This window comes from Lissotriton vulgaris, chromosome 8 (assembly GCF_964263255.1).
Source record: "Lissotriton vulgaris chromosome 8, aLisVul1.2, whole genome shotgun sequence".
NCBI classification, from domain to species: domain Eukaryota; kingdom Metazoa; phylum Chordata; class Amphibia; order Caudata; family Salamandridae; genus Lissotriton; species Lissotriton vulgaris.
In genome coordinates this window covers 165,283,693-165,305,840 of record NC_141696.1, presented here as the reverse complement: position 1 = coordinate 165,305,840, position 22,148 = coordinate 165,283,693, and the positions used below count along the sequence as shown (strand labels likewise).

Sequence of the window (22,148 nt, the reverse complement as noted above, 5' to 3'; positions counted from 1 at the left end):
ATCATCCCAGCTCAGAACCTGGCTATATGCAAATTAGTCTGTTCCTGTCCCAGTGCATGATGGGAACAGGGCAAACCAAACTACCAAGCCAATTCTTATACTGGGAAGGAAACAAGCTTCCGGGGACCGGTTTCTGGCATTTCAGCCATCGTCGGCCCGGCTTGCTTGAATCCTGATGGTGCAATGAGCAAGGGACTCACATCTGAGTATACCCTTCCACGCTTATGGTGGACAAAACGATTCAGAAAAGGGGGTGGTGATGGACAGAGTCTCTGAATTAAGCAGACCACTCTTACCCAGTCCAAAGATCAGGGCTTGATCCATCACCGTTCTTTAGCTCACTGCACCATCCGAGCTCAGAACCTGGATACATGCAAATTAGTCTGTTCCTGTCCCAGTGCATGATGGGAACAGGGCAAACCAAACTACCAAGCCAATTCTTATACTGGGAAGGAAACAAGCTTCCGTAGACCGGTTTCTGGCATTTCAGCCGTCGTCGGCCCGGCTTGCTTGAATCCTGATGGTGCAATGAGCAAGGGACTCACATCTGAGTATACCCTTCCACGCTTATGGTGGACAAAATGATTCAGAAAAGGGGGTGGTGATGAACAGAGTGTCTGAATTAAGCAGACCACTCTTACCCAGTCCAAAGATCAGGGCTTGATCCATCACTGTTTTTTAGCTCACTGCACCATCCCAGCTCAGAGCCTGGCTACATGCAAATTAGTCTGTTCCTGTCCCAGTGCATGATGGGAACAGGGCAAACCAAACTACCAAGGGACTCACATCTGAGTATACCCTTCCACGCTTATGGTGGACAAAATGATTCAGCACCATCAGGATTCAAGCAAGCCGGGCCGACGACGGCTGAAATGCCAGAAACCGGTCCCCGGTAGCTTGTCTCCTTTCTGATGAAGAATTGGCTTGGTAGTTTAGTCTGCCCTGTTCCCATGATGCACTGGGCCAGGGATGGTGCAGTGAGCTAAATAATGGTGATGGATCAAGCCCTGATCTTTGGACTGGGTAAGAGTGGTCTGCTGAATTCAGACACTCTGTTCATCACCACCCCCTTTTACTGAATCCCCTTCCTCAAGTGGGCACATGCACAACCCTAAGTAGTCTCAACTCCCTATTTGCATGGCTTTTCCCTTCCGATACGCCACTCCACGGGGCAGGAAGAGACAACATTGCTGTACTGAGTGCATGTAATCCACAATGTTTCTTTCCTCAGTAATGCTTATGCTGATCCAATCGTTCATACACTAACTTGTATGTTATTAGCTGTACGATTGTACTAATGCACTAGTTCTATAAAATTCAAATTAATCATTTCTGCTCTATGATAATAGCTGGACCTGCTGATCCTTCAAGTTCAACAGAACAGAGCCATCCACACGATATGCATTGCAGGATACAAAGCTAACAAGCATTTGCAATGCAATAGGTCTCGCATTCGCGAGAGTTTGAGCTAATGGCATTGTAAATGACAATGCCTTTTATTTATCAGTTTGTAAAAATCAACACATAAATACAAAAGGCATTGTCATTTATAATGCCATTAGCTCAAACTCTTGTAAATGTGACACCTATTACATTGCAAATGCTTGTTTTAAAAAACTTGCCCAGTTTATTGTGCTTCAGGCTACACAAACATGGAACAAAAGGCCTGTGTGCATTTGTAGATGCTTATGTTTGCAGACTGTAGTATATTAAAACCATACCTAGTGGCTTTGCCTTTGCTATCGGCAACTTTATTCTTTCATTTCTAACATTACAGCCGCAAACAGGCGAATTTGAACAAACCTTCAGCAGAAACAGTTCTCCCGCACAGGAAGCGAACCAGTTGAACTGTTTGGTTATTTCTCAGCAGCAGTACCGGTCTACAACAACAAACTGCTCTGTATTATCAGACAACACTAACCCTCTACGCAGTTAGATACACATTTCGCAGCCTTTGCCATTGTTTACCACGAGCAATTCGGGACTGAAGGATTAAGAGCAGATATACTACGGTATCTTTGTGTGCACATCTAGGTTATCAACAGCCCAGTCATTGAAAGCGTTCGCAGCACACCAAGTACAACACTGCAGGCACACATGCCTTACAGAGGTTCCAGTGGCTGTCCTACACAAACGTATGCTGCGAGTAACAGCGATGTTTAGTGATTTCTGTGCACAGCATCCTTCTGAATAATTCGTTGAAAACATGCCCCCTGCAAAGTACAGTATGATTTGTGGCGAGGCACAAAGAGCAGATGGCATAAGGATGCCTGCATCCTCGCTCAACACCGTTGAATACCACTGTAAATGCCAACAGTGGCACGCCAGGACAGGGGCATTGAAAGCAGGCTTACACATAAAGCACCCAAATGGGGCTGGGAAGGCAGTTAGAGGAAAAAGGGATATAAAAAAACAGTCCTTTAGAAGTCAGAATCTGTTTGTTGTTAACACTCAGTTCCCTTTTCTTTCGTGTTTAAAAAAAATGTTTTTTTAATTTCTTGCATTGCACTATTGAAACAGACTTTAGTATGCCCGGACAGCCGCACAGGCTGCAAAATTAAAAGTGAAAGTGCTTGTAAAACGGTGGCTAGCGCTGCTGCTCCAAGGCTCTGTAAATTAAAAGTGAAATCGGCATTAATGACCAGAGCTGCCGACTTCGAGCATAGGCTCAACATCGTGCTCATGTGAAGCACTCCATTACCTATTGGTTGAGTTCCGCTATATCATAACTGCGACATAAACCAGAAAACACCTCTGCTTGAAACATGTTCCTGCATCTGATACCAAGAAAAACAGGATCCCAGAGTCCTGGTAATGGATTGCTTAGTGCAAGAGGCACCGAACTGTGGAATGCTATTACGTCATAAATGAAGTCACTTCCTTCTCTGGAATCATTTAGGGTACATTATAAACAAGTAAAACAAGTAATTTGCCCGCAATCCCAAATTACCGGTCTAGGTTGCTGCACGCTTTCAGGAAGCAGAGTTGCTGGCGGGGGCGAAACCAGGAAGTCAGGCATCCTTGCCCGTGACATGGGCGGGGCCTGTGACGCGGCCGGAAGAGGCCGGTGTTGCGCGTTGATGCGGGCTCCCATCATGGAGGGAGAGCGCCGAGGTAGCGTGAAGATCCACAGAAGTGCCCCGCGTGTGGAGAAGAGGAGCTCAGCGAGGCGACTCGAGCACGGTGAGTGGAGGGGGGATATGTGTATATGTGTGTGTGCGCGCGCGTGCGTGTGTGTGCGTGTGAGCCCCGTGAGGAGTGGTGGTGGTGGTGGGGGAGGGGGGTGCGTGTGTGTGTGTGTGTGTGTGTGTGTGTGTGTGTGTGTGTGCGTGCCTGCCTGCCTGTGTGTATGCCTGAGGGGGGAGGGGGGTGAGTGTGTGCGTGTGGGAATGTGTGAGCGCATGCGTGACTGTGTGTGATTGAGTCTGTGTATGCGCATGCGTGTGTGGTGCCGTGCGCGCCCCCGAAGAGGAATCTGAGACTGCGACGCTCGTGCGTGAGCTCCGTCTCAGATTCCTTCTAACACGCCAACAACAGTTGTCTTCGCAGACAAAGCAGGCTCCGCCTGCTTTTAGGTCTGCTCGCCCTAAAAAGTACTTGAAAACAGAATGAGAAGTGAAAACATCCAAATGCCCGTCCAAAGGACCAGGAACTAGCTGGTATAGAATCCTTTAAGTGTTACCGCCTGTCGTCGATCTACTTACTCTGCAGGAAAAGTACCACCAGAAGTAATGGATCTACTGAGTCGGACCACAGTAACTAAGTCTTTGACTTCCTGTTCGATGCACATTCTATACAGGGAAGTGGTCACTGCAGGTCATCAAGCTCCCACCATTCTTTGAGGATAACCTCTCAAATAGCAGGAACAAAGGGATTCTAGAAAATTGAATGTGGCCGATATGGTTCGTCATGGAGGACAATGGTGTAGATCCACAATCTTGGGAAGTCTACACGTGTCGGACATTGACACAGCCATAATGTGTCCCCAACTAAGCAGTGCAGTGGCAGGGACTTACAAGGAGGAGATGAACACATACTCTAGGTCCAGGCAGGACTAGAACAACCACCATAACAAACCTCCCCAGAGAAGAAGACCCCATAGCACAGACAGGAAGACCCCCTGAGGAAGAGCTTAGATACGCCTTTTTCAATAACTCAAAGGGAGAAACGTTTCGAAAGGACGCAGACAAAAACTGAAAATTGAACGGGTTGAAGGTCATTTCATATTGGGCCAAGGCCGGGGCTTAATTTTCTAAAATAAATAGAAATGGAAATGATAAGATTGGCATTTTTTTCAACATAATGAAGTACCTCATTCAGTGTGGGAGTAGAGCCCTATAGTACTAGTTCTCACTGTTTTATGTTTATTAATTTTAAAAGCATGCTTAATCATTCAGTGTGAAAGAGGGACCATATAGTACTAGTGCTTACTGTCTTCCGTTTACTAGTTTAAAAAGCATGTTTTTACTTAAATGACAGTTTGTTAGCATTACACCCAGAGGTGAGTAACACTGCCTAATAATTTTAATTGCATGCCTATCTATGGAAGTAAAATGTATTCAATATAGTGAAGAGCCTACTAATAAACACCCTACCTTCTCCTTTCTTTAGGATCATACAGCAAACAAAGTGTACCACTTTCAAGTTAAATGTTATTTTGAATGCACTTGATATGATAACTTACCTTCACTTTTGGCCTGTATTTAAGGTAAAGTGTTCTTGTGTATAGGCTGGAAGAAAAATAATTGATTTTATACTTTTAATACACCTAAATCAAAAATACATTGCGCAACAGATATTAAAAAAACATAGGCACATAAAATTTGCATGCAATATTACTATGCTCAGTCAGACCTCAGGGCTCCATATCAGTAGGCACTTAAAAGCAATAAAAGACAATACGTAAATCAGAATCAGATTTAACAATTTCCCTTTATAGGAACCAAAAATGCAGGTTTTTGACTGAAAACATGGAGAACAAACTTTTTTGAGACCCTTAGTTCGATTGAAAAGAAAAAGGTTTAAACATCAGTATGTGGTACCATTCAGAGAGCAAGGCATCCTAACAGTCACACGGTGTTATAAGAAACTCATCTGGATGGTCAAATACCAACTGGAGAGTTTATATAAGTGAACAGCCGTAAAATAGTTCTCTTTGGGAGATAAGTCTAAATTTACATGTTGGTAATGGGGATTCCCTCTTTGATAATGATGATAATGATACAATACTTATAAAGTGTGTAGGTCGGTCGGACTAGAGCGTCCCAGTGCTAAAATTGTTACCGTCAGAGAGATCTGGCGAAAGATCTTGTTCAGAGTGATACACGATACAATAAATGTAGGAATTTAAATCTGATGAGTACTCTCCATCAAAGGCCACTGGAATTATAAACTAAGCAACATACAACTGTGCAGGCTTTATATGCTTGCTAACACCATCCTATTAGAAGCTCATTAGCTAATCTGGCATTCTCCCCAACCAACAACTCCGCAATCAAACAGATCTTCTGGGAAGTGCGTCGGCTAATCTGACATTCTAAAACCAAACCACAACTAGTGGCAGGATAAGAGTAGCAAATCTATGAAAAGATAAATAATTGTCCTCAAGGATTTAAATTGTGAGATGACAAGGAAAATAAGATCCGATCACTGACTCAACACAGTATTATGAAGAAAAGTTCTCATCACCTTCGAACACAGTAAGCTATTGGACCTTAATTTGCTAAGACAGTGAGTCATAATATCCTACCAACATTTACACTGCTTTAACCATAAGATTTGTGCCCAATATCATGAAGATGTCCTATTCAGCTGACATAACACATGATCCTATTTTGTACATGAAAGCGGTTCCATCAGAACAAAGATGCTTTCACAATATTTCAAATTCTTAATTATTTGTTTAATGTCTGGGCATCATTTGGGAGTGAACTAAATTGAAAGACACTTGTGTCAAAAAATGGTCTACTAGCAAAGGACATTTCAGATATGTAGAGCACTAAGTTTAGAGTCTGGACTTCCATCAATGACCATAAATTGTAGTCTTTGAAGCCCAACTGAACAAACAAGGACTACAACTCTCACAATCTAATACATTATTGAATGAAATTCCAGAATCTGTAAATTATGACACACATTTATGGAAAGATCTGGTGAACCTAGTTTCACTATAGTTCAGTAGGATCTAGTTTTACTGATTACATTTACCACAAAAAATATTTGGTGCTTATGATGTAGCTCAATCACTTACTTTTGATTACCACCTTTAAAAGGTTTTTAATGTGTTCCCCGTTGGTACTTCGCAACCGCATTGATGAAAAAACACAAAGTCACTATGCTACAGTTTCACTATTCTGCTTACCTCTCACTTTCATTACCCTGTAATGATATTTGCCTACAGACAGGAAGTGTCCCATACAATTTTTTTTAATGAGACAAGAAGTAGATCAGAAATTAGACTTACTCCAATTAGGCAGTTCAGTTGTAAACAACAAAAGAACAGCCGCAAATGCCTTGTCCTAAATGTGGAGACAGATGTATAAACAACTTGTCTAAGATTGCAACCAGTCAAAAATGTTATGAAACTGACCTATGATTTAATAGGTCGGTTCCTAAAAATTCTAGTAGTCACGGGTCACAATCTGACCTACCTTACAATATCAAATCGTGACTCACTACAACGGGAGGCCTTAATAGGAATGATGGAGATCACCATATTTCCATTGGCTTTTAAGTAAAGCAAGCTTTTTTGTTTTTAAATGTGGCCTATTTTGTTTAAAGGAAATGGGGCTATGTTTAAATAAAAAAAGTTTTTTTGTTTCTGTTAATTTAAGATTCAACAGTGGTCCTCGGGACCAATGCTCATGTTTTAACAAAAGAAAATTTACATTCACAAAGGGAAAGGAGTCCAAGGAGAGCCCTGGATCCTTTGCTGTTGGCCAACACAATACTATCTCCTTTAATTTGGCAGTAAATGTTCAATGATTTCGAACAAGATACTGTATGCAATATATATTTATATATGTAAGACTCCAATTCTGTATTTGGAAGGGATGCCTACAACACGCCACTTCCAGATGCAGAATCAGTATTAATTTGGAATCCCATTGAAGGAGTCTGGAAAATGGGATTAGTACATAGAAAAAAGCATTTTAACAGTTGAAAAGGCTGAATTGGTTCATTTGCGTCTGTTACAAGGCTAAGAATATATTATCCTTCGTTCTTTAAAAACATGTATTCTTTCTCCTAACCGTACAACCAACAAGCCACTTAAACATGATGAAAAGGCTACACTGCATACCGCGAGCACCAAATGTGTGCACAAAACTTGCTGACTACCTTGCTGCATCTAATAGTCTAAGACTCCAAGTAGGATACCCAAGCCCCTTCTTGCATCGCCAAAAGATATGGAAGTACTGAAAAAGCGTTTTGGACCAGTTGCTCAGGGTAGTAGTAGGCCAAACCTGGGACATTAGGAGTAAAAGGCCTCAACCCCTATGGTTGGCCCCATTTACCTCAGCTTGCCCTGTGGCTCTGAGATCTAAATTAAGAATTAAGAAGGGAGAGAGTAGGTATCCACAGATTCCAATTCTGTTAGTCAAGATCTCCCATTTATACCCAAATAAGTCATTTTTGAGCACCCACAATTAAATCGCAAAAAACGGTCAACAGAAATGTAGCCCAGACAGTGAGAAGTCTACAAACTCAAGTTGGTATTCCAAACAGGCCAAGTAGGAAGAAGAGCCATTTCCTGTGATATTCTGCAGACCACAAAGACCCCAGCAGCCTTTTATCAAATGAACATCATAATTATTGCACAGAAAGGCATACTTTGTCACAGGGGAATCCCCACTCTGTAGGTTCAGAGACTCCACTAAGGTTGTGTTGTAAAGCTAGCAAAGAAATGTCAAATTTGTACCTGAAAAGAATATGCAAGTAAGAGCCAAGGCCAGTCAGTATATGCCACCAGGCATGGAACTGTGTCACAGCTCCCAGGACAGGGGGCATCTTCTGTCGTAGTCCTCTGTTGGAAAAAAGGACAAAATAAATTTGAAGTAATAAGAACCAGATGTATAGATTTTACAGAAACAAAATAATTATTTTCTACTATGGAATACATGTCTTCTGTCACCAGCATGAAGATTGGCTGCACACTGGGTGTTCAATTTTTCTGGGTCTTACCAACTATATTCCATGCTTGCATTTTACTCTTTCCCATATGATAAAGACACTGTAAAGGGCACTCTGTGCTTTCACACAGTTTAACAAATGCTTCAGTATGCAAGGATGGTCCTGGACTTGTAGCCAGTTGCAGACTGCATTGCTGACTGGGTAGAAATTCCAGCTTCAGCCATTTTACTTGGTACTTTCTCAAGGGAGTATGCTGGGTGTAACTAACTCAAAACAGTCAATAATCTATTTTGTTTCAATTATTTGCAAACTGGCCAACGCCTCATGATACACTTGAGGCCTACAAGATAGCATCAGGAGAATGGTTTTTGAAATTTGATGTGATCTCTGTGCTCTTTACATTGATTGAAGGGAAAGCACACTTGGCGTGCCTTAGTCTGTAGTATTGCCGAACACAAAAAATAATATCTCTATTTATCCATTGTTATTATACACCTTTACAAGTTTATTTGGTTTCTTCGTATTAAAAACTCATAAAACCATTACTATAATACCTTCACGATTAATAAAAAAGCAACTAAAAGTCATACAAGACTTGAATACAATTATAATGAATTAATTAACACAACATGCATAACATTTACAACATTTTCTTGAACATTTTTTGAATTTCCTTTGTTTTGGAAGAAGGAACAAAATAGTATAACAGTTTAATATAACAGCACACAAGTTTCCTATAAATAAAGAGCCAGAGAGACTAGTAAGAGCTATTATTCTCAGTAGTTTCACAAGAAAGCATTAGCTCCTACTGTAAGCCAGCTCCTAGACTGCAATTTGTCAGAGGAGAACCAAATATAAGGAAGATCTAAGGTATAGCCCAAATAATTTATGGTTGAACCAAGGATGTTATGCACAACCCTATGTAGAAAGTAGATGCTGAAAGCGGCTCCATCAGGATAGTCCACATCCATATCCACATAATTAGGCGTCTAAGCGAAGATGGTGATAAATGCTCGAATATCCCATTCTTCATGAATATGCCACGTTACATTGCATTCTTTTTTAACACATGCCATTACAACGCAAGTCGTAACAACGACTGCTGTAGGGGGCCACTGGATTTTGGAATAGTATAATTTACTATCCCAACTCCAGTCTGTGTAACAGTAGGGAAGGTGTTGGATTTTAAATCCAACACCTTCTGACTCCTACAGCAAGTCGTTGTTCCGACTTGGGTTGTAATGGCATACGATGCAACAACACGGTCATTGTAATGACTGTGTTGTGATGGCATGCGCTGTGTCGCATGCATGGTAAACGATGTTTACCATTCTTCATGAAGGACTAAAGTGGTGTAGCATAGGGAAGTGACATTAGTGATTTAAAAAATAGTTTTCAACAGCAAATAATTCCCATCACATTGTCTGTCCCCATGAAGTGACCCACCGAGACACCAAGAATTATAAATAGTCAAAGCAGCTGTAAACGTACCGCCTCCATACTTGAAGTGAAAGGACTTCAAGCTGGCTGCTTCTTGAACTCTGAATATTTCTGGTGGGTTTCTCAACTTTGATTACTCAATTCATATCTGGCAAGTTGGGCAAACCCCAACACTTGAGCCTAAGCAATTCCTTTATGAAAAATCTTTCAGCTGTTTTGCTGATGCCACTGCGCGTCTCTTAGACGTTTTCACCTTAAAGCGTTTAGATCCAGTGCGGTACCTTTCGAAACCTTGAGGGAGAAACTCAAGGCAGGTTTCTGTGCAAGCACATGAAACAGTACCTTCAAACTGGCACTTTGTCCAATCCCAATGTTGAAACATCACACTATATCACCTATAAGGCAGCATCAAGACCCTTAATGGCAATATTAAAAACAAAGGAAGCTAAAGCACAGCCTTGTCAAACTCCTTTAATGATACTGAATTTCCTTGTATATATTCTGTCCAGACCATATTGGGCGCAAGGCTCTGTACTCAAGAGAAGTAAGCGGACCAGCTTTATCAGGCCTGCATCAAACTCCGTTGTCTTCATGGTATTGATCAAGGTCTGTTCACCACCTCAAAGCATCTGTTCAATAAAAAACCTAGATAGTCAGACTTTCTTAAGATGGACAGATTGTATCCTAATCAACATTGAGATTGTGTGCTCAGTGGAGTACTGTCTTTATGGTACATGGTGCACTGAGTGAACAGTTTGCAGGGGTGATTCCAGAATGAGTTGGTTCACTATATGCAATGAAGCTTCAACATTTGCTCTGTGGGTAGACAATTACATTTTTGAAGTAGTGAACACATTACATTAGGTCAAGGAGTTAGATCTAGATCTTTAGAGGATCCTTTGCGATATGTTGTTAGATGATTTTCATTTTTCCAAAGATTTTACTAAAAGTTACTGCTACAGTGTATTAGTGACTTTGATTCCCAACCATTAAATAAGTAGTGAAATACAGCAAGTACTAATGACGTTGAGAATTTCAACCATTATTGTTATATCCTTCGTTTTAAGCTTCTGTGATTTCTTTTGTGCCACCCCATTTCCTGCCATCTTAAGTTTTAGCAATTTAGCAATTCGACATTGAAGGGACCAGCAGGTCATTACATCCAACCTTATGGAGGATCTGCTAGGCACAGCATTCAGTTTTGCTTTACCAAAGATACTTTCCCAAGAAAAGTTATTGAGATAGAAGGAAAACATTTTTAATTGACTAATCTCCACCATGTATTCAAACATGGACTCACGGGTTAATCGCAGAGGGTGCTAAGCTCCTTGTGACTCCCACACTCATATGTTCACATTTTTGGATTTTCCAAAGGATAAAGTCAATACTTTTTCCAGTGCTTTCCTTTGAGTTAATACTATTTTTCTATTCCTTTTTGGTCCCTATACCGGACTGTCTTCCTTTTGTGACCTTTTTCTTCATACCTTCTAGTCCTTTTAACTTAGGCCTTTTATATTCCTACGTGGAACAACTTCAAAGTACTCCAAATGAAAGACTGCATAGATATCTTATGTTCTATATATTCTACAAGATAAGAGTATGAACTCATACCATCCACTACTGAAGTGATCAAACTTTATAAACCTTATCCCCTTCCCTATAATTACTGATTTCTTACGACATGTTATATCAATGTGAAAAAAAATTGATACTCCTGGAAAGAAAGCTCAGCAAGACAGACGTCTTGGAACTCAAAGAAAAAGCTATGACTTCTAATGGGACGGGAACTACCTTAATATTTGACCAAGATCATGATAACAATTTTTAAATCTTTATTTCATAGGATTTAATCTCCCTCAAGAGATTTTAGAGTTACTTTAGTATCAGTACAGACGTGTCTATTGTCTACTGCATAATGTGAATAACTCTTTATTAGTGAGAAAGCCATTCTCAATCCATTTTGTACAGCTACAGATATTTTCCAGAAACAATACATTTTAATGGATGCTAGCATCAATCAAATAAGAAGTGATGAAAAAACAAAAGCATATTCTGACAAACGCGAGGAATGGTATAAAACGTTATCGTAAAACTCACCTCCATGTCTCACAGAAAATGTTGTCTATGTTCCAAAGTATAAACCCTAATAAAAATAACCCTAATGATGTATAAGCGAGACCTCTAAGCCATGGGTACACCCTGTGGATACAAATAAAGATTGTTAAGTAAGATGATAATGATACAATATTTGCATTCCATCATGTACAATAAAGTGTTTTTATTTGCAAAGGTTGCATTTAGAAGTATAAACAATAAAGCTAATGTCAACAAATAATTCAATCAGATACCATAATAAATCTAGTTTCCTACTCACCATGTAACAATGTAAACAGATCGTAGTACTAAACAAGAAACCAGCAGGCCGTACATAACCTGGGAAAGGAGAGAGAGCAGGACCAAAACGTAAATAACGTTTAAATATCTGTAAAAACACAATATATTCAGGACTTGGAAAGGGCTTGAGACAGACATAGCGAATAAATGGAACTGGCGCACTCAAAAGTACACGCTGAGGGTATGATTCACAAAGGGCTTCCCACTCTTAGTGGAGGCCATAGTCGCGGGGGAGTCTCCGCACTCGTAGTGTTAATCTCTGTAATGAGAATTCTCATTGCGGCCAGTCGGCCGCGAGGGCAGAGACTCCCCCACGACTGGGGGCCTCGCCACGAGTGCAGAGGCCCTTTGTGAATCAGGCCACGAGACTGTCATTTTTTAGGTTTCGCCTGGCGTAGCACTGCGCAGCAGTGTTCGCGCAGGCGAAATCTTAGGTTTACCAGTACGGGGCTTTGTCCCGCCTCTCTCTTCCATTGGCTAGCTCCATAATTGGAGGCTAGCCATTGGAAGAGAGATCTGTCCGTAATTGTGGCAGCAGATTCGTGGGCGATCCGGCGATTTTTCCGCTCTCCGCCCCTTTAAGAACGTCATTGCGGCGGTGGACGGATGTTTGGTTTTTTTTTCTCGGCATGTTTTGGCCATTTTGGACGTGTCTTTTGCAGGGTGGGTTGCGCGATTTCCGTGTCCTGTCATCTGTGTACTGTTCTTCGTGTCTGTTGGTTGTCGGGCTGACACTTTGCGCCCCGTACTGTGCGTGGCATCTTGCCGGTACGGTGCGCATCGAAAAGACTGTGCGCTTCAGGAAAAATTACTGTACGCTTGGCAGCTCGCCCGTAACCTTGCGCACCATTCTGCCCATCTGGACTGCCTTTAAAAAGATTTGTGCGCTCCCACTGTACTCTGCCGGATTATAAACTGTGCGCTTCATATTGCCTGGTGAACGGTACACTTCCTCTCCCCCCCCCTTTGAAAAGACCTGTACGCTTCGATTCTCATTGCGTAGCTGTACACCACGTACGGTTGCTCACGCTAGATGCGTGAGCATTTGTAGGGGCCGTCCATTTCTCACACTAGATGCGTGAGCATTGGTAGGGGCCGTCCATTTCTCCCGTTCGGAGCGCACAGGAGTGCTACGAAGCGTACACCCTGCCCCAAACTTGCTAAAAGTAGCAGAAACGCAGGGAAAATGTTTCTACTTCTGAGGTTTCATTTAGCTATTTAAGGTATTCTGGGAGTTGTTTTCGTTTGAGTGGCAGGCCAGATACCAATGGTTTGTTCAGAATAGCCAAACACTGGAAACATGGCTGTGCTTGCTTCCCTGCCCCTGGCTGTGCTTGCTTCTCTGCCCCTTGGCTGTGCTTGCTTCCCTGCCCCTTGGCTGTGCTTGCTTCCCTGCCCCCTGGCTGTGCTTGCGTCCCTGCCCCCTGGCTGTGCTTGCTTCCCTGCCCCCTGGCTGTGCTTGCTTCCCTGCCCCCTCGCTGTGCTTGTTTCCCTGCCCCCTTGCTGTGCTTGCTTCCCTGCCCCTCGCTGTGCTTGCTCTCCTGAGTGTGTGTGTGGCTCTGGGTGGGTGTGTGTGGCTCTGGGTGGGTGTGTGTGGCTCTGGGTGGGTGTGTGTGTGTGTGTGGCTCTGGGTGTGTGTGTGTGTGGCTCTGGGTGTGTGTGTGGCTCTGGGTGTGTGTATGTGGCTCTGGGTGTGTGGTGTGTGTGGCTCTGCTCTGGGTGTGTGGTGTGTGGCTCTGGGTGTGTGGTGTGTGTGGGGCTCTGGGTGTGTGTGTGTGTGTGTGGCTCTGGGTGTGTGTGTGTGGCTGGCTCTGCGTGTGTGTGTGGCTGGCTCTGGGTGTGTGTGTGTGGCTCTGGGTGTGTGTGTGTGTGTGTGGCTCTGGGTGTGTGTGTGTGGTAGTAATTTCTGTCTGCTGCGCTCGTCTCTAGGGTACAATAAGTCTCACATTTGCGAGAGATTAAGCTAATGGCAATGTAAATGACAATGCCATTTATTTATCTGTTTTCAAAACCAACACATAAATACAAATTTTGTCATTTACAATACCAATAGCTCTAACTTTTCGAAAGGCGAAACCATTGCATTGTAAATGCTTGTTTTTTGTTGGAGCTGCGTGTCACTGGCAGGCTAGGCATTGCCAGATATGTGAAGACAGGTATAATTTCATGTAATAATCAGTTAGAATTGGTGGCTTTCTCCTAGGGGAAGCAGCAACCCTTTCCTGCGATTCATAAAGCTTTGTGGGTGAGAACTAAATTCAGAGGCTACTAATTTACCTCTGAATGTTCATGTACTGATTCACTGCCCACTCATCTTCATACCGTTCGGGGAACTAAACAGTGGAAAATTCCTTTGAGGTGACATTGAAGATAACAAGCACAAGCACATACACTTTATGGTTGTGACAGAATACCTCTAACATTTACAGTTATGCGCGGCTCTCATAGAGCCTCCACTATCTGGTAACCCACTGTTGTGATGTCATAAAGTCCTTCCAGGCCAGGAAACAGGGCCCTCTGGGAGTCTGTCAGCGCAGTTCTGCTTTGAATAAAAGCAGAAAGCACATCTGCAGGGGAAGGAAGGCCGGGAAGGTGGTCAGGATAGCAGATAAGGTTTATTTTTCTTTGGAACAGGCAGGAGAGGCTGTGTTAAGTATGGCTCCCCCATTACTACTCTTACCCTGCATAGCAGTTGAAAGCATGGGGAGATATAATGGGTAAAAGTGGAATTATGGGAAAAAAAATTCATCTCAGGATTCTGAGTGACATCATACATAGACAATGAGAGTGAAGCTCGAGTTGTCTAATGTCACGCAGAACCAATCTGTGAAAAACATCCCCATAATTCATTGCTACCTTTCTATAATTGTATATTTTGTAGTGTTTCCAGGGAGCTATATAACATAGGTCTTCAGTTTACCAGCGGCAATGCATCTGGTTTTTGTAAACATTTGTAAAGGCAGGAAACATTTGCGATATGTGTAGCTTTAAAAGCTAAGGCAACCACAAAGCCCTGTGATTGAAAAAGGGTCCGATTCTATTGAAGTTGTGAGTTTCAGCTAATTGACTATGAGATATTCGGGACATAGTAATCTAATACTTCACTGAATCATCTTAGTTTCTAAACTGTCCGTCCTGTATTACGGGTTTCATCTGGATTAGTGTGCAATTTACGGCGGAGTCAATCTCGAGAGTGGAAGAATTGTTCATTGTTGACCAGATGGACCTTATAAATGTTCTAGATGGACCTCTTGGACTTCATCACCAGTACCCTTACAAAAGAATTTACACTCTCCAGACTAAAGGGTCGAATATGATGTTGTTCGGAAAGGCTCCAAACGGCATTCAATTAGTCCGAATCCGATTCGGAACCCGCCTTTCCAATCGACTCAGAGACTTTTTACAATGGCTTGAAAGCGTTCGGACTGTCCAACTCAGTTTCGAAAGGCATTCGGAATAATTGAGTTGGTCGGAGCCGAAACGTAGTGGTCTATGGTCCTTATTTCCGCCTGAACAATTGTAAATTGTTGTGTCTTGTAAAGCGCACTGCTACCCGGAGGCCTCGTAGCGCTATAGACCGCTGGGGAACCCGTCCTGGCTTTCCCTGTGAGATAGTCCCTCCTGGGGGTCTCCAAGGTGAAACCAGGCATCCCCGGCGTTTGTGTGGGGCCGTTGTGGAGATGAGGCAAGCTAATGCCCAGAGTTGCCGAGTGTGCTCCCTGGTCGGAGTAGGCACCGATGCGAGAATTATCAGTCCGCTGATCCTGGTCCAAGACCCTGCCGCGTCGGGAATCGAACCCTGGTCCCGGGCCGTTCTCTGCACTCGGGTCTGCCGCCTCTAACCAGTGAGCCACACCTCTCCACAATTAGGATGTCAGATGTGAACAGCCTTTCCGATTCGATTGTCCCGACACGGATCGGCTGTCGGAATCTGACTTTTGGGGCCATGAAGTGTGGCACATCATGGGCTGCCCACAACAGGGTGCAAGGTTTTCCCCAAACGCCCCTTTTGTCAATGGGAGCCTGTGTTCTCATTCGAAACACTGGCTCCCAATGAAGTCAATGTGAGTCCAACCGAATGATGTCCGGAAGCATTGTAATCGTTCGGTCGGACTCGCAGAACCCGGTTCGGTCGGAAACTATTCCGAAACCGATTCAGATGGAAGAGTTTCCGGACGACATAGTAATCGGCCCCTAAGTCACAAAAGGAGCCAAGAGACAGCAAATGATCTTGAACTAGGGGATTAATGTTGTTACTGTAGCCAAAATCCTGGGAAAGTGGTGTGTTTTCTGAGATGCAGGTCGACAACTTTGCAGAACCTCACATTGCAATCCAGCAGAACCCAAGCTGGACATCATAAAGAATGAAAATGTGGAGATGCTGGATATCCCATTATTCAGCAGCGTGCTGGAGGTTGTTGTTCTGGCAGCGAAACGCAGCTGAAAGTTCTCACGGCAGAAGCCAAAACAAATACTTCCAAATGATGAAGTTGCAGACATCCTGTGTAGACTTTGCCACATAGTCTCAAAGGAAGCAATGAGGGGATGAGAACTAAGGTGTAAATTAATTACAATGCAAACATTAAATAATGGCAAACAGTCCCAGACACATGATTAAATGTAATTATATTGTCAGAAAAGACATACACATTGAACTGCAGAATGCAAAAATGCAGCATCAACCATGCTTTTAAAGTTGTGCACTAAATGAAAAGTGAACACTTTGCGTTTGCGAAGAAAAATGTAAAACTGCACAAGTGAAGAAAGTGAACAAAATACAAATCATCATCAGAACATAGGATGATAGTTACCTGGAGGTTTTTATGGGTACGTGGGGGGATTCTGCGAGAGACAGAGAATTCACATGCCGGGACTCCAATCATTGGCTATCGTCCACAAGGGCACAGTCCTCTGCGACAGGACAATTCCAAAAGGTTACAAGTCACGAGGTGGGCTTGAAATGGAATTACCCAGGAAGATGGAAATATCCAGGAATTAGAGCTAGGCTCATCGGTCCTACGTCAGGTCCCCAGAGTACAGGCAATTAAAGCGGGCGAAGGCAACAGGTCTGTCGTTCACAAAGCTCATCAACATGTAGGCTAAGGATGGGACAGCATGCCCAAATTCAGGCAAGGTACGAAGATCAGGGTGAAAGCAAACTACCCCAAAGCACAACTGTAGCATTGTATTGGCTGGTGTGTTCAGACTTAATCAGGTGTGGGACACGCCGGAAATTGTGGCACCTGCCAAATACCCAAGAAACCCTTCAGGCAGCCATCACGCTAAATGGTCTTATCTATGTCCTGATGATGACCTCCAGTCATAAAGATCGAAATGCTGTTGACTTGCACAAGCTAATTTTGGACTTTTGAATTAAGACCTGATTCTACAAATTCCTCCATAAATACATTGACACATGAATAACTTGGATGTACCATGTTACAACGCATACTATTACAACTACCTACCGTTACAACGCGACCATTACAACGCATACCATTACAACGCATAGCGCTTTGAGGTGCTGGATAGTGGTAAGTATAATTTACTATTCTAACTCCAGTCCCCGTGGACCCTAGGGAAGGTGTTGGATAGTAAATTATACTTATTCCCTATCCTAGAGCGCCCCCCAGCGCAATGCGTTGTAATGGTATGCGTTGTAAAAGTCGCGTTGTAATGGTAGTGCGGAGTTAAAGATGCGTTGTAACGGGTGTATACCGAATAACTTTGGTCTGAATTCTTTACCAATATGCTGTAGCATTTCTTTATATTTTTTTACTTGCTTCACTTACGCAGTTTAAAACATTTCTTCACAAGCACAAAGTGTTCACCTTTTCACTTAGTACACAACTTTAAAAGCATGGCTGATGCTGAATTTTGATTTATGAAGTTCAATTTGTTCGAAGAATTCGTAAAATAAGTAGATTCTTAACTACCGAGGCTTTGATTCAAGTCATCTTGGCTCTTGTCATGTCGCGTATTGACTACGCCAATTCTTTATTATGTAGGAATCCCAGCATACCAATCACGAAAGCTTCAAATGACACAGAACCAAGCCGCTAGGCTTGTTTACGGCCAGCCTAAATCTCTCCATGTCCAACCATTACTTAAGAGCCTTCATTGGCTCTCTGTGACTCAACGTTGCCTTTTCAAACTTGGTTGTATTACCTTCAAGGCCCTTCTCGATCAGGGTCCAGCTTTCATCTCATCCAAAATACAGCGTTATGTTCCCATTCGTGAGTTACGCTCATCCAATATAAACCTTTTGAGTCCTTGTCCATTTAAACGTAAGAAACATGGCGGTCCCAGATTCTCATCCTTAGCCCCTCAATTTTGGAATTCCCTCCCTCTGGATCTTCGTCTTTCCACTTCCTACTTTTCTTTTAGGAAAGCTCTTAAAACGTGGTTGTTTGCTCAGGCTTTCAATTAGATTATCCTCTGTGTCCGTTTACGTGTGTCCGCTTAGCGCCAAGAAACCGTTGGTGATCGTGCGCTCAAGAAATATTTTTAACGTAACATAACATCTTTGCCGACAATATAATTGCATTTAACATGTTCCTGAGACTGTCACTATTTAATGTTTGCATTGTAATTAATTTACTCCTTGAATCTCATCCCCTCATTATTCCCATTGAGACTTTGTTGCATGTTACTACATTTACCCAGGTCTCCACTAGGACTACGGGTGTCGCCTGTGGTTGTTAATGCGTGAAGACTTAGCTGACACAAACCTAATGGTCCATGAATAACTGCTCTGGGGGCATTCCATGCCATCAGTGTTAGGTCTCTTGTGTTAATTACAGGCAGGGACTAGCCATAAGCAATTAACTAATGGCCTGCACCAGAATGGACAGTTCAGCGTCAACTGAATGGTCACATCACCTTCTGAACAGCACTGCAAATAACCAGAGACTTGATTCAGGTTCGCAGGGCTTTAAAGGTTAGACCCAGGAGCTGGGACCCTCATCTGCACACACCTCCTTGTGACTCACTTCACATCCAAACCAGCCACAAGTACTATGGGTGCTTTGTAAGCCCTTGTTTTTAGCTTGTCTTTTCCAGTACAAAAAGATACCGACTGTTTGCAGTCCAGCCCAAAGGCCAAATCGCCTTGAACAGAAAAGTAAGTAATCCCCCACCGTTATTGGGCTAAACTGAAAGTTCCAGCATGAATCACACAGAAGAGCATGCCTCGTGATATATGAGCCAATTAGTGTGAGTTATTTAGTACAAAGGTGATGGGTGGAAAGGCATAACTCTCTCTGCCAAATGCAAATTCTTCAAACATTTTCCATATGAAAATCAGTGATGGGTCAAAATTTGCAACCTACAGTAACCCACCGTGGAGGTTTACTTTCTCAGGTCAAGCAGCATCCCCCAGTGTGCATCAGGATGAAGAAAGGCACTGAGAAACATGTGAGTCTAAATACAATAATATAGAGTGTCCTCTTTGCATGGATGGATCTTTTAGGTCTATTTTGCCTCTCTCATTTCTTTCATCTCCACCTTATCCAAACACAAACATTTGTGTCTACCCATTTTAAAGGCACCTGCAAATTATTAATTTCCATTTCATTTTAAATCTATGAATGTTACATTTTCTATTAGTACACATTTGAGTCATTTTTTTTTAAAGTATCAACATCTTTAATCAACATCAAAAGTCAGGAAAACTCATCTGCCATCCTGAAATGCAATCAAAACATGTAATGTTAAACTATACATCAGTAAAATGTTACTTACCAGTAACAATGGTTTAATATGTAGTCTTATTCCGGCATTTCCAAGTCATTTTCGAAAACGTTATAATGGTCATCATTAAAAGACCGTAGCCTAAAACTCTAATTGGGTTTGTGCGGTGGTGGCCTCCCATTGGGGTTTGTCTGTTACGTTTGAGAGCAGAAAGTAAGTACCTTTTCTTAGTTTTCATATCACTTTTACTAATTGTCTCTATTCACTGATTCCACTGGGTGATCATTGTAAACCCTGCCACGATTGTCTCTATTCACTGATTCCACTGGGTGATCATTGTAAACCCTGCCACGCTTTCATTTCTGTTCCATGGGCCGGTACCATGGTTCTTCTGTCTTTTTCCCTATCATAACTGTTTGATGTTGTTATAAAGCTGCTTTTATGTTTGTTAGATGCTAGTTATGTTCCACAGAAATACACTTCCCCTGCATTGTTGCAGGCGGGAACACTGCTGCTGCGCTTTGTACAAGGGGCAGATTTTAAAACCGGCCGAGTCTCAAAAACGGCCCGCACCGGTCCAAAACCGGTCCCCACCCTTACGGCCCACGGGGGAAATGCCCAGGACCCGCTACAGCCAGTCCGGCCCTGACTGGGTAGCTTCCTTTAAGATCAAGTCTCCCAAAAGGAGTAGCTTACACAGTACCTATATTTTGAGGGGATTCAACTAACTCGTTCTCCAAATGTTCACCACTTTGACTCGAAATCAAACAAATATATTTATCAGTTCCATTCACTTTCTCTAGCCTGAGCCCAGCTGATATGAAGCCTGGACGACAGAAATTGTTTAGTTCTGGGCAAATCAGTTTAACTTCCTGTGCCTCAGACTATCAAAAAGGAATAATAGAATATAACAAAATGTAATGTTAAAAATAGTTTAAAATAATCACATATACTCAATATATACTGCCTCGGTATACCTCTCCTTTCGTCATCACATCCAATCCTAGTTTTTGTAATCGGATTGCAACCCGTTCCCACGTACACAACACTCCTATATTCCTCTATCTGCATTAAACATGTTGTCCCTTCCTTAGAGTTGGGTTTGCTCTTCATCAAATATCACCCCAGTAAAAAATACATATGAATCCCCTGCATTTGTGCTGCAATTGCTTTGCGTTCATAGGATGTAATTACTCAGCCTTGCTTTTCTGACCAAGCCTCACTTGGATTGGTAGATCCTATTCAAGCTCTCCACTCCTAGTAATACTACTGTGAATTATGTCAAGGGCACCTAGAGGGTCAGGAGCACATCTGGCAAACAACTTCAAGCTATTATTTTTTTGTTCTCTTCCTTCTTCATTCAAACACATGACATGAAACAAGGGCATGCATTTGATTGCCGGCCATGCTGTTCTGGTAGCATTGGAGTTTTTGAGTGGCCCAGAAGTAAAAGGCTGTGCTGTGATTATCTTGATAGGAGACCGGATGACTACTGTGCTCGAGGACAATGGCAAAACTTGAAGAGGACGTTGTTTATTTAATGTAAAAGGCCTTAGATTGAGACCATTGACTGATCTGTAACAGTCGCCGTATGGCTGAGTCGTGGAACCGGTGAACCACTAAAGGAGCACATAGTCCGAGGAGAAGCAAAATGGCATATAATGTGTTTGACGTCTATAGGCTGAGCAGTAAAGATTTCTCCCTCAATTATTTCTCCATCTTAATGTTCAAGGGCTAATATTTGATCTTTTAATGTTATAAGATAAGCGTAAAATATTTGTACCTTTAACTGGTTCTGTGCTCAGGACAGCTCTCGGCCGTCATGAGTCACGGTAGTCATGTGCTCATGACGGCCGGGAGCCGTCCGAATGTTGCCGCTCCGTCCACGAGTGAATAATTCCCCGCTAATTAATCAGTGAGCGGAGTTCGGACGACTCCTGCCGTCATGAGCACGTGACTCATGACGGCCGGGAGCCGTCATGAGCACCGCAGCACTGCGTCCCCCGCCCCCCCGAACCGTGGAAAAATAACCCCGCAGCCAAGAGGTTCTACGGAATTTCAGATATCTCCTGAGGTCTTCTCTGATGGCAACTGGTATGAATGTAAAATAGTTTCTTAAAGCCAAATATTGACACACTGATCTTCAACATCCCGACAATATGCTTGCCCACATTTCATGTTCATATTCATCTTCTTTGCAGCTATGGTGTTGTATTTGATAAACATATAAATCTACTGGCTACGTAGAAATAAATACCCATCCCTATGCCTCAGAATGCCAGATCATACCATCTCTTATTTCTAATCTGCTCCACATAATCATTGCTTCGGGCTGCACTTTTAGAAGTCATTCGGTCTACAAAAGCAACTCTCCAATCCCATTAGGTTACGCCACAACCTCTTGCTGTATATAAAGCTCAACAAGAAGCGGTTATATATACAGTATTTTTTCATATTGCAAATAAAATGCTCTCATTCTCCTGAGGTCCGCA

At 42.7% G+C, this 22,148-nt stretch overlaps 1 protein-coding gene across 1 annotated transcript in view; it reads right to left on the bottom strand.

Annotated features, from left to right (window-relative positions):
• Positions 1-22,148, bottom strand: part of ACER3 (alkaline ceramidase 3) — a 187,371-nt gene that overhangs the window by 9,307 nt on the left and 155,916 nt on the right. Inside the window, exons 7-10 of the mRNA XM_086933885.1 lie at positions 11,945-12,003; positions 11,668-11,769; positions 7,919-8,023; positions 4,685-4,730 (exon numbers count right to left, since the gene is read on the bottom strand). Coding sequence (XP_086790011.1) covers positions 4,685-4,730; positions 7,919-8,023; positions 11,668-11,769; positions 11,945-12,003 — 312 coding nt within the window. The remainder of the gene's footprint in view (positions 1-4,684; positions 4,731-7,918; positions 8,024-11,667; positions 11,770-11,944; positions 12,004-22,148) is intronic.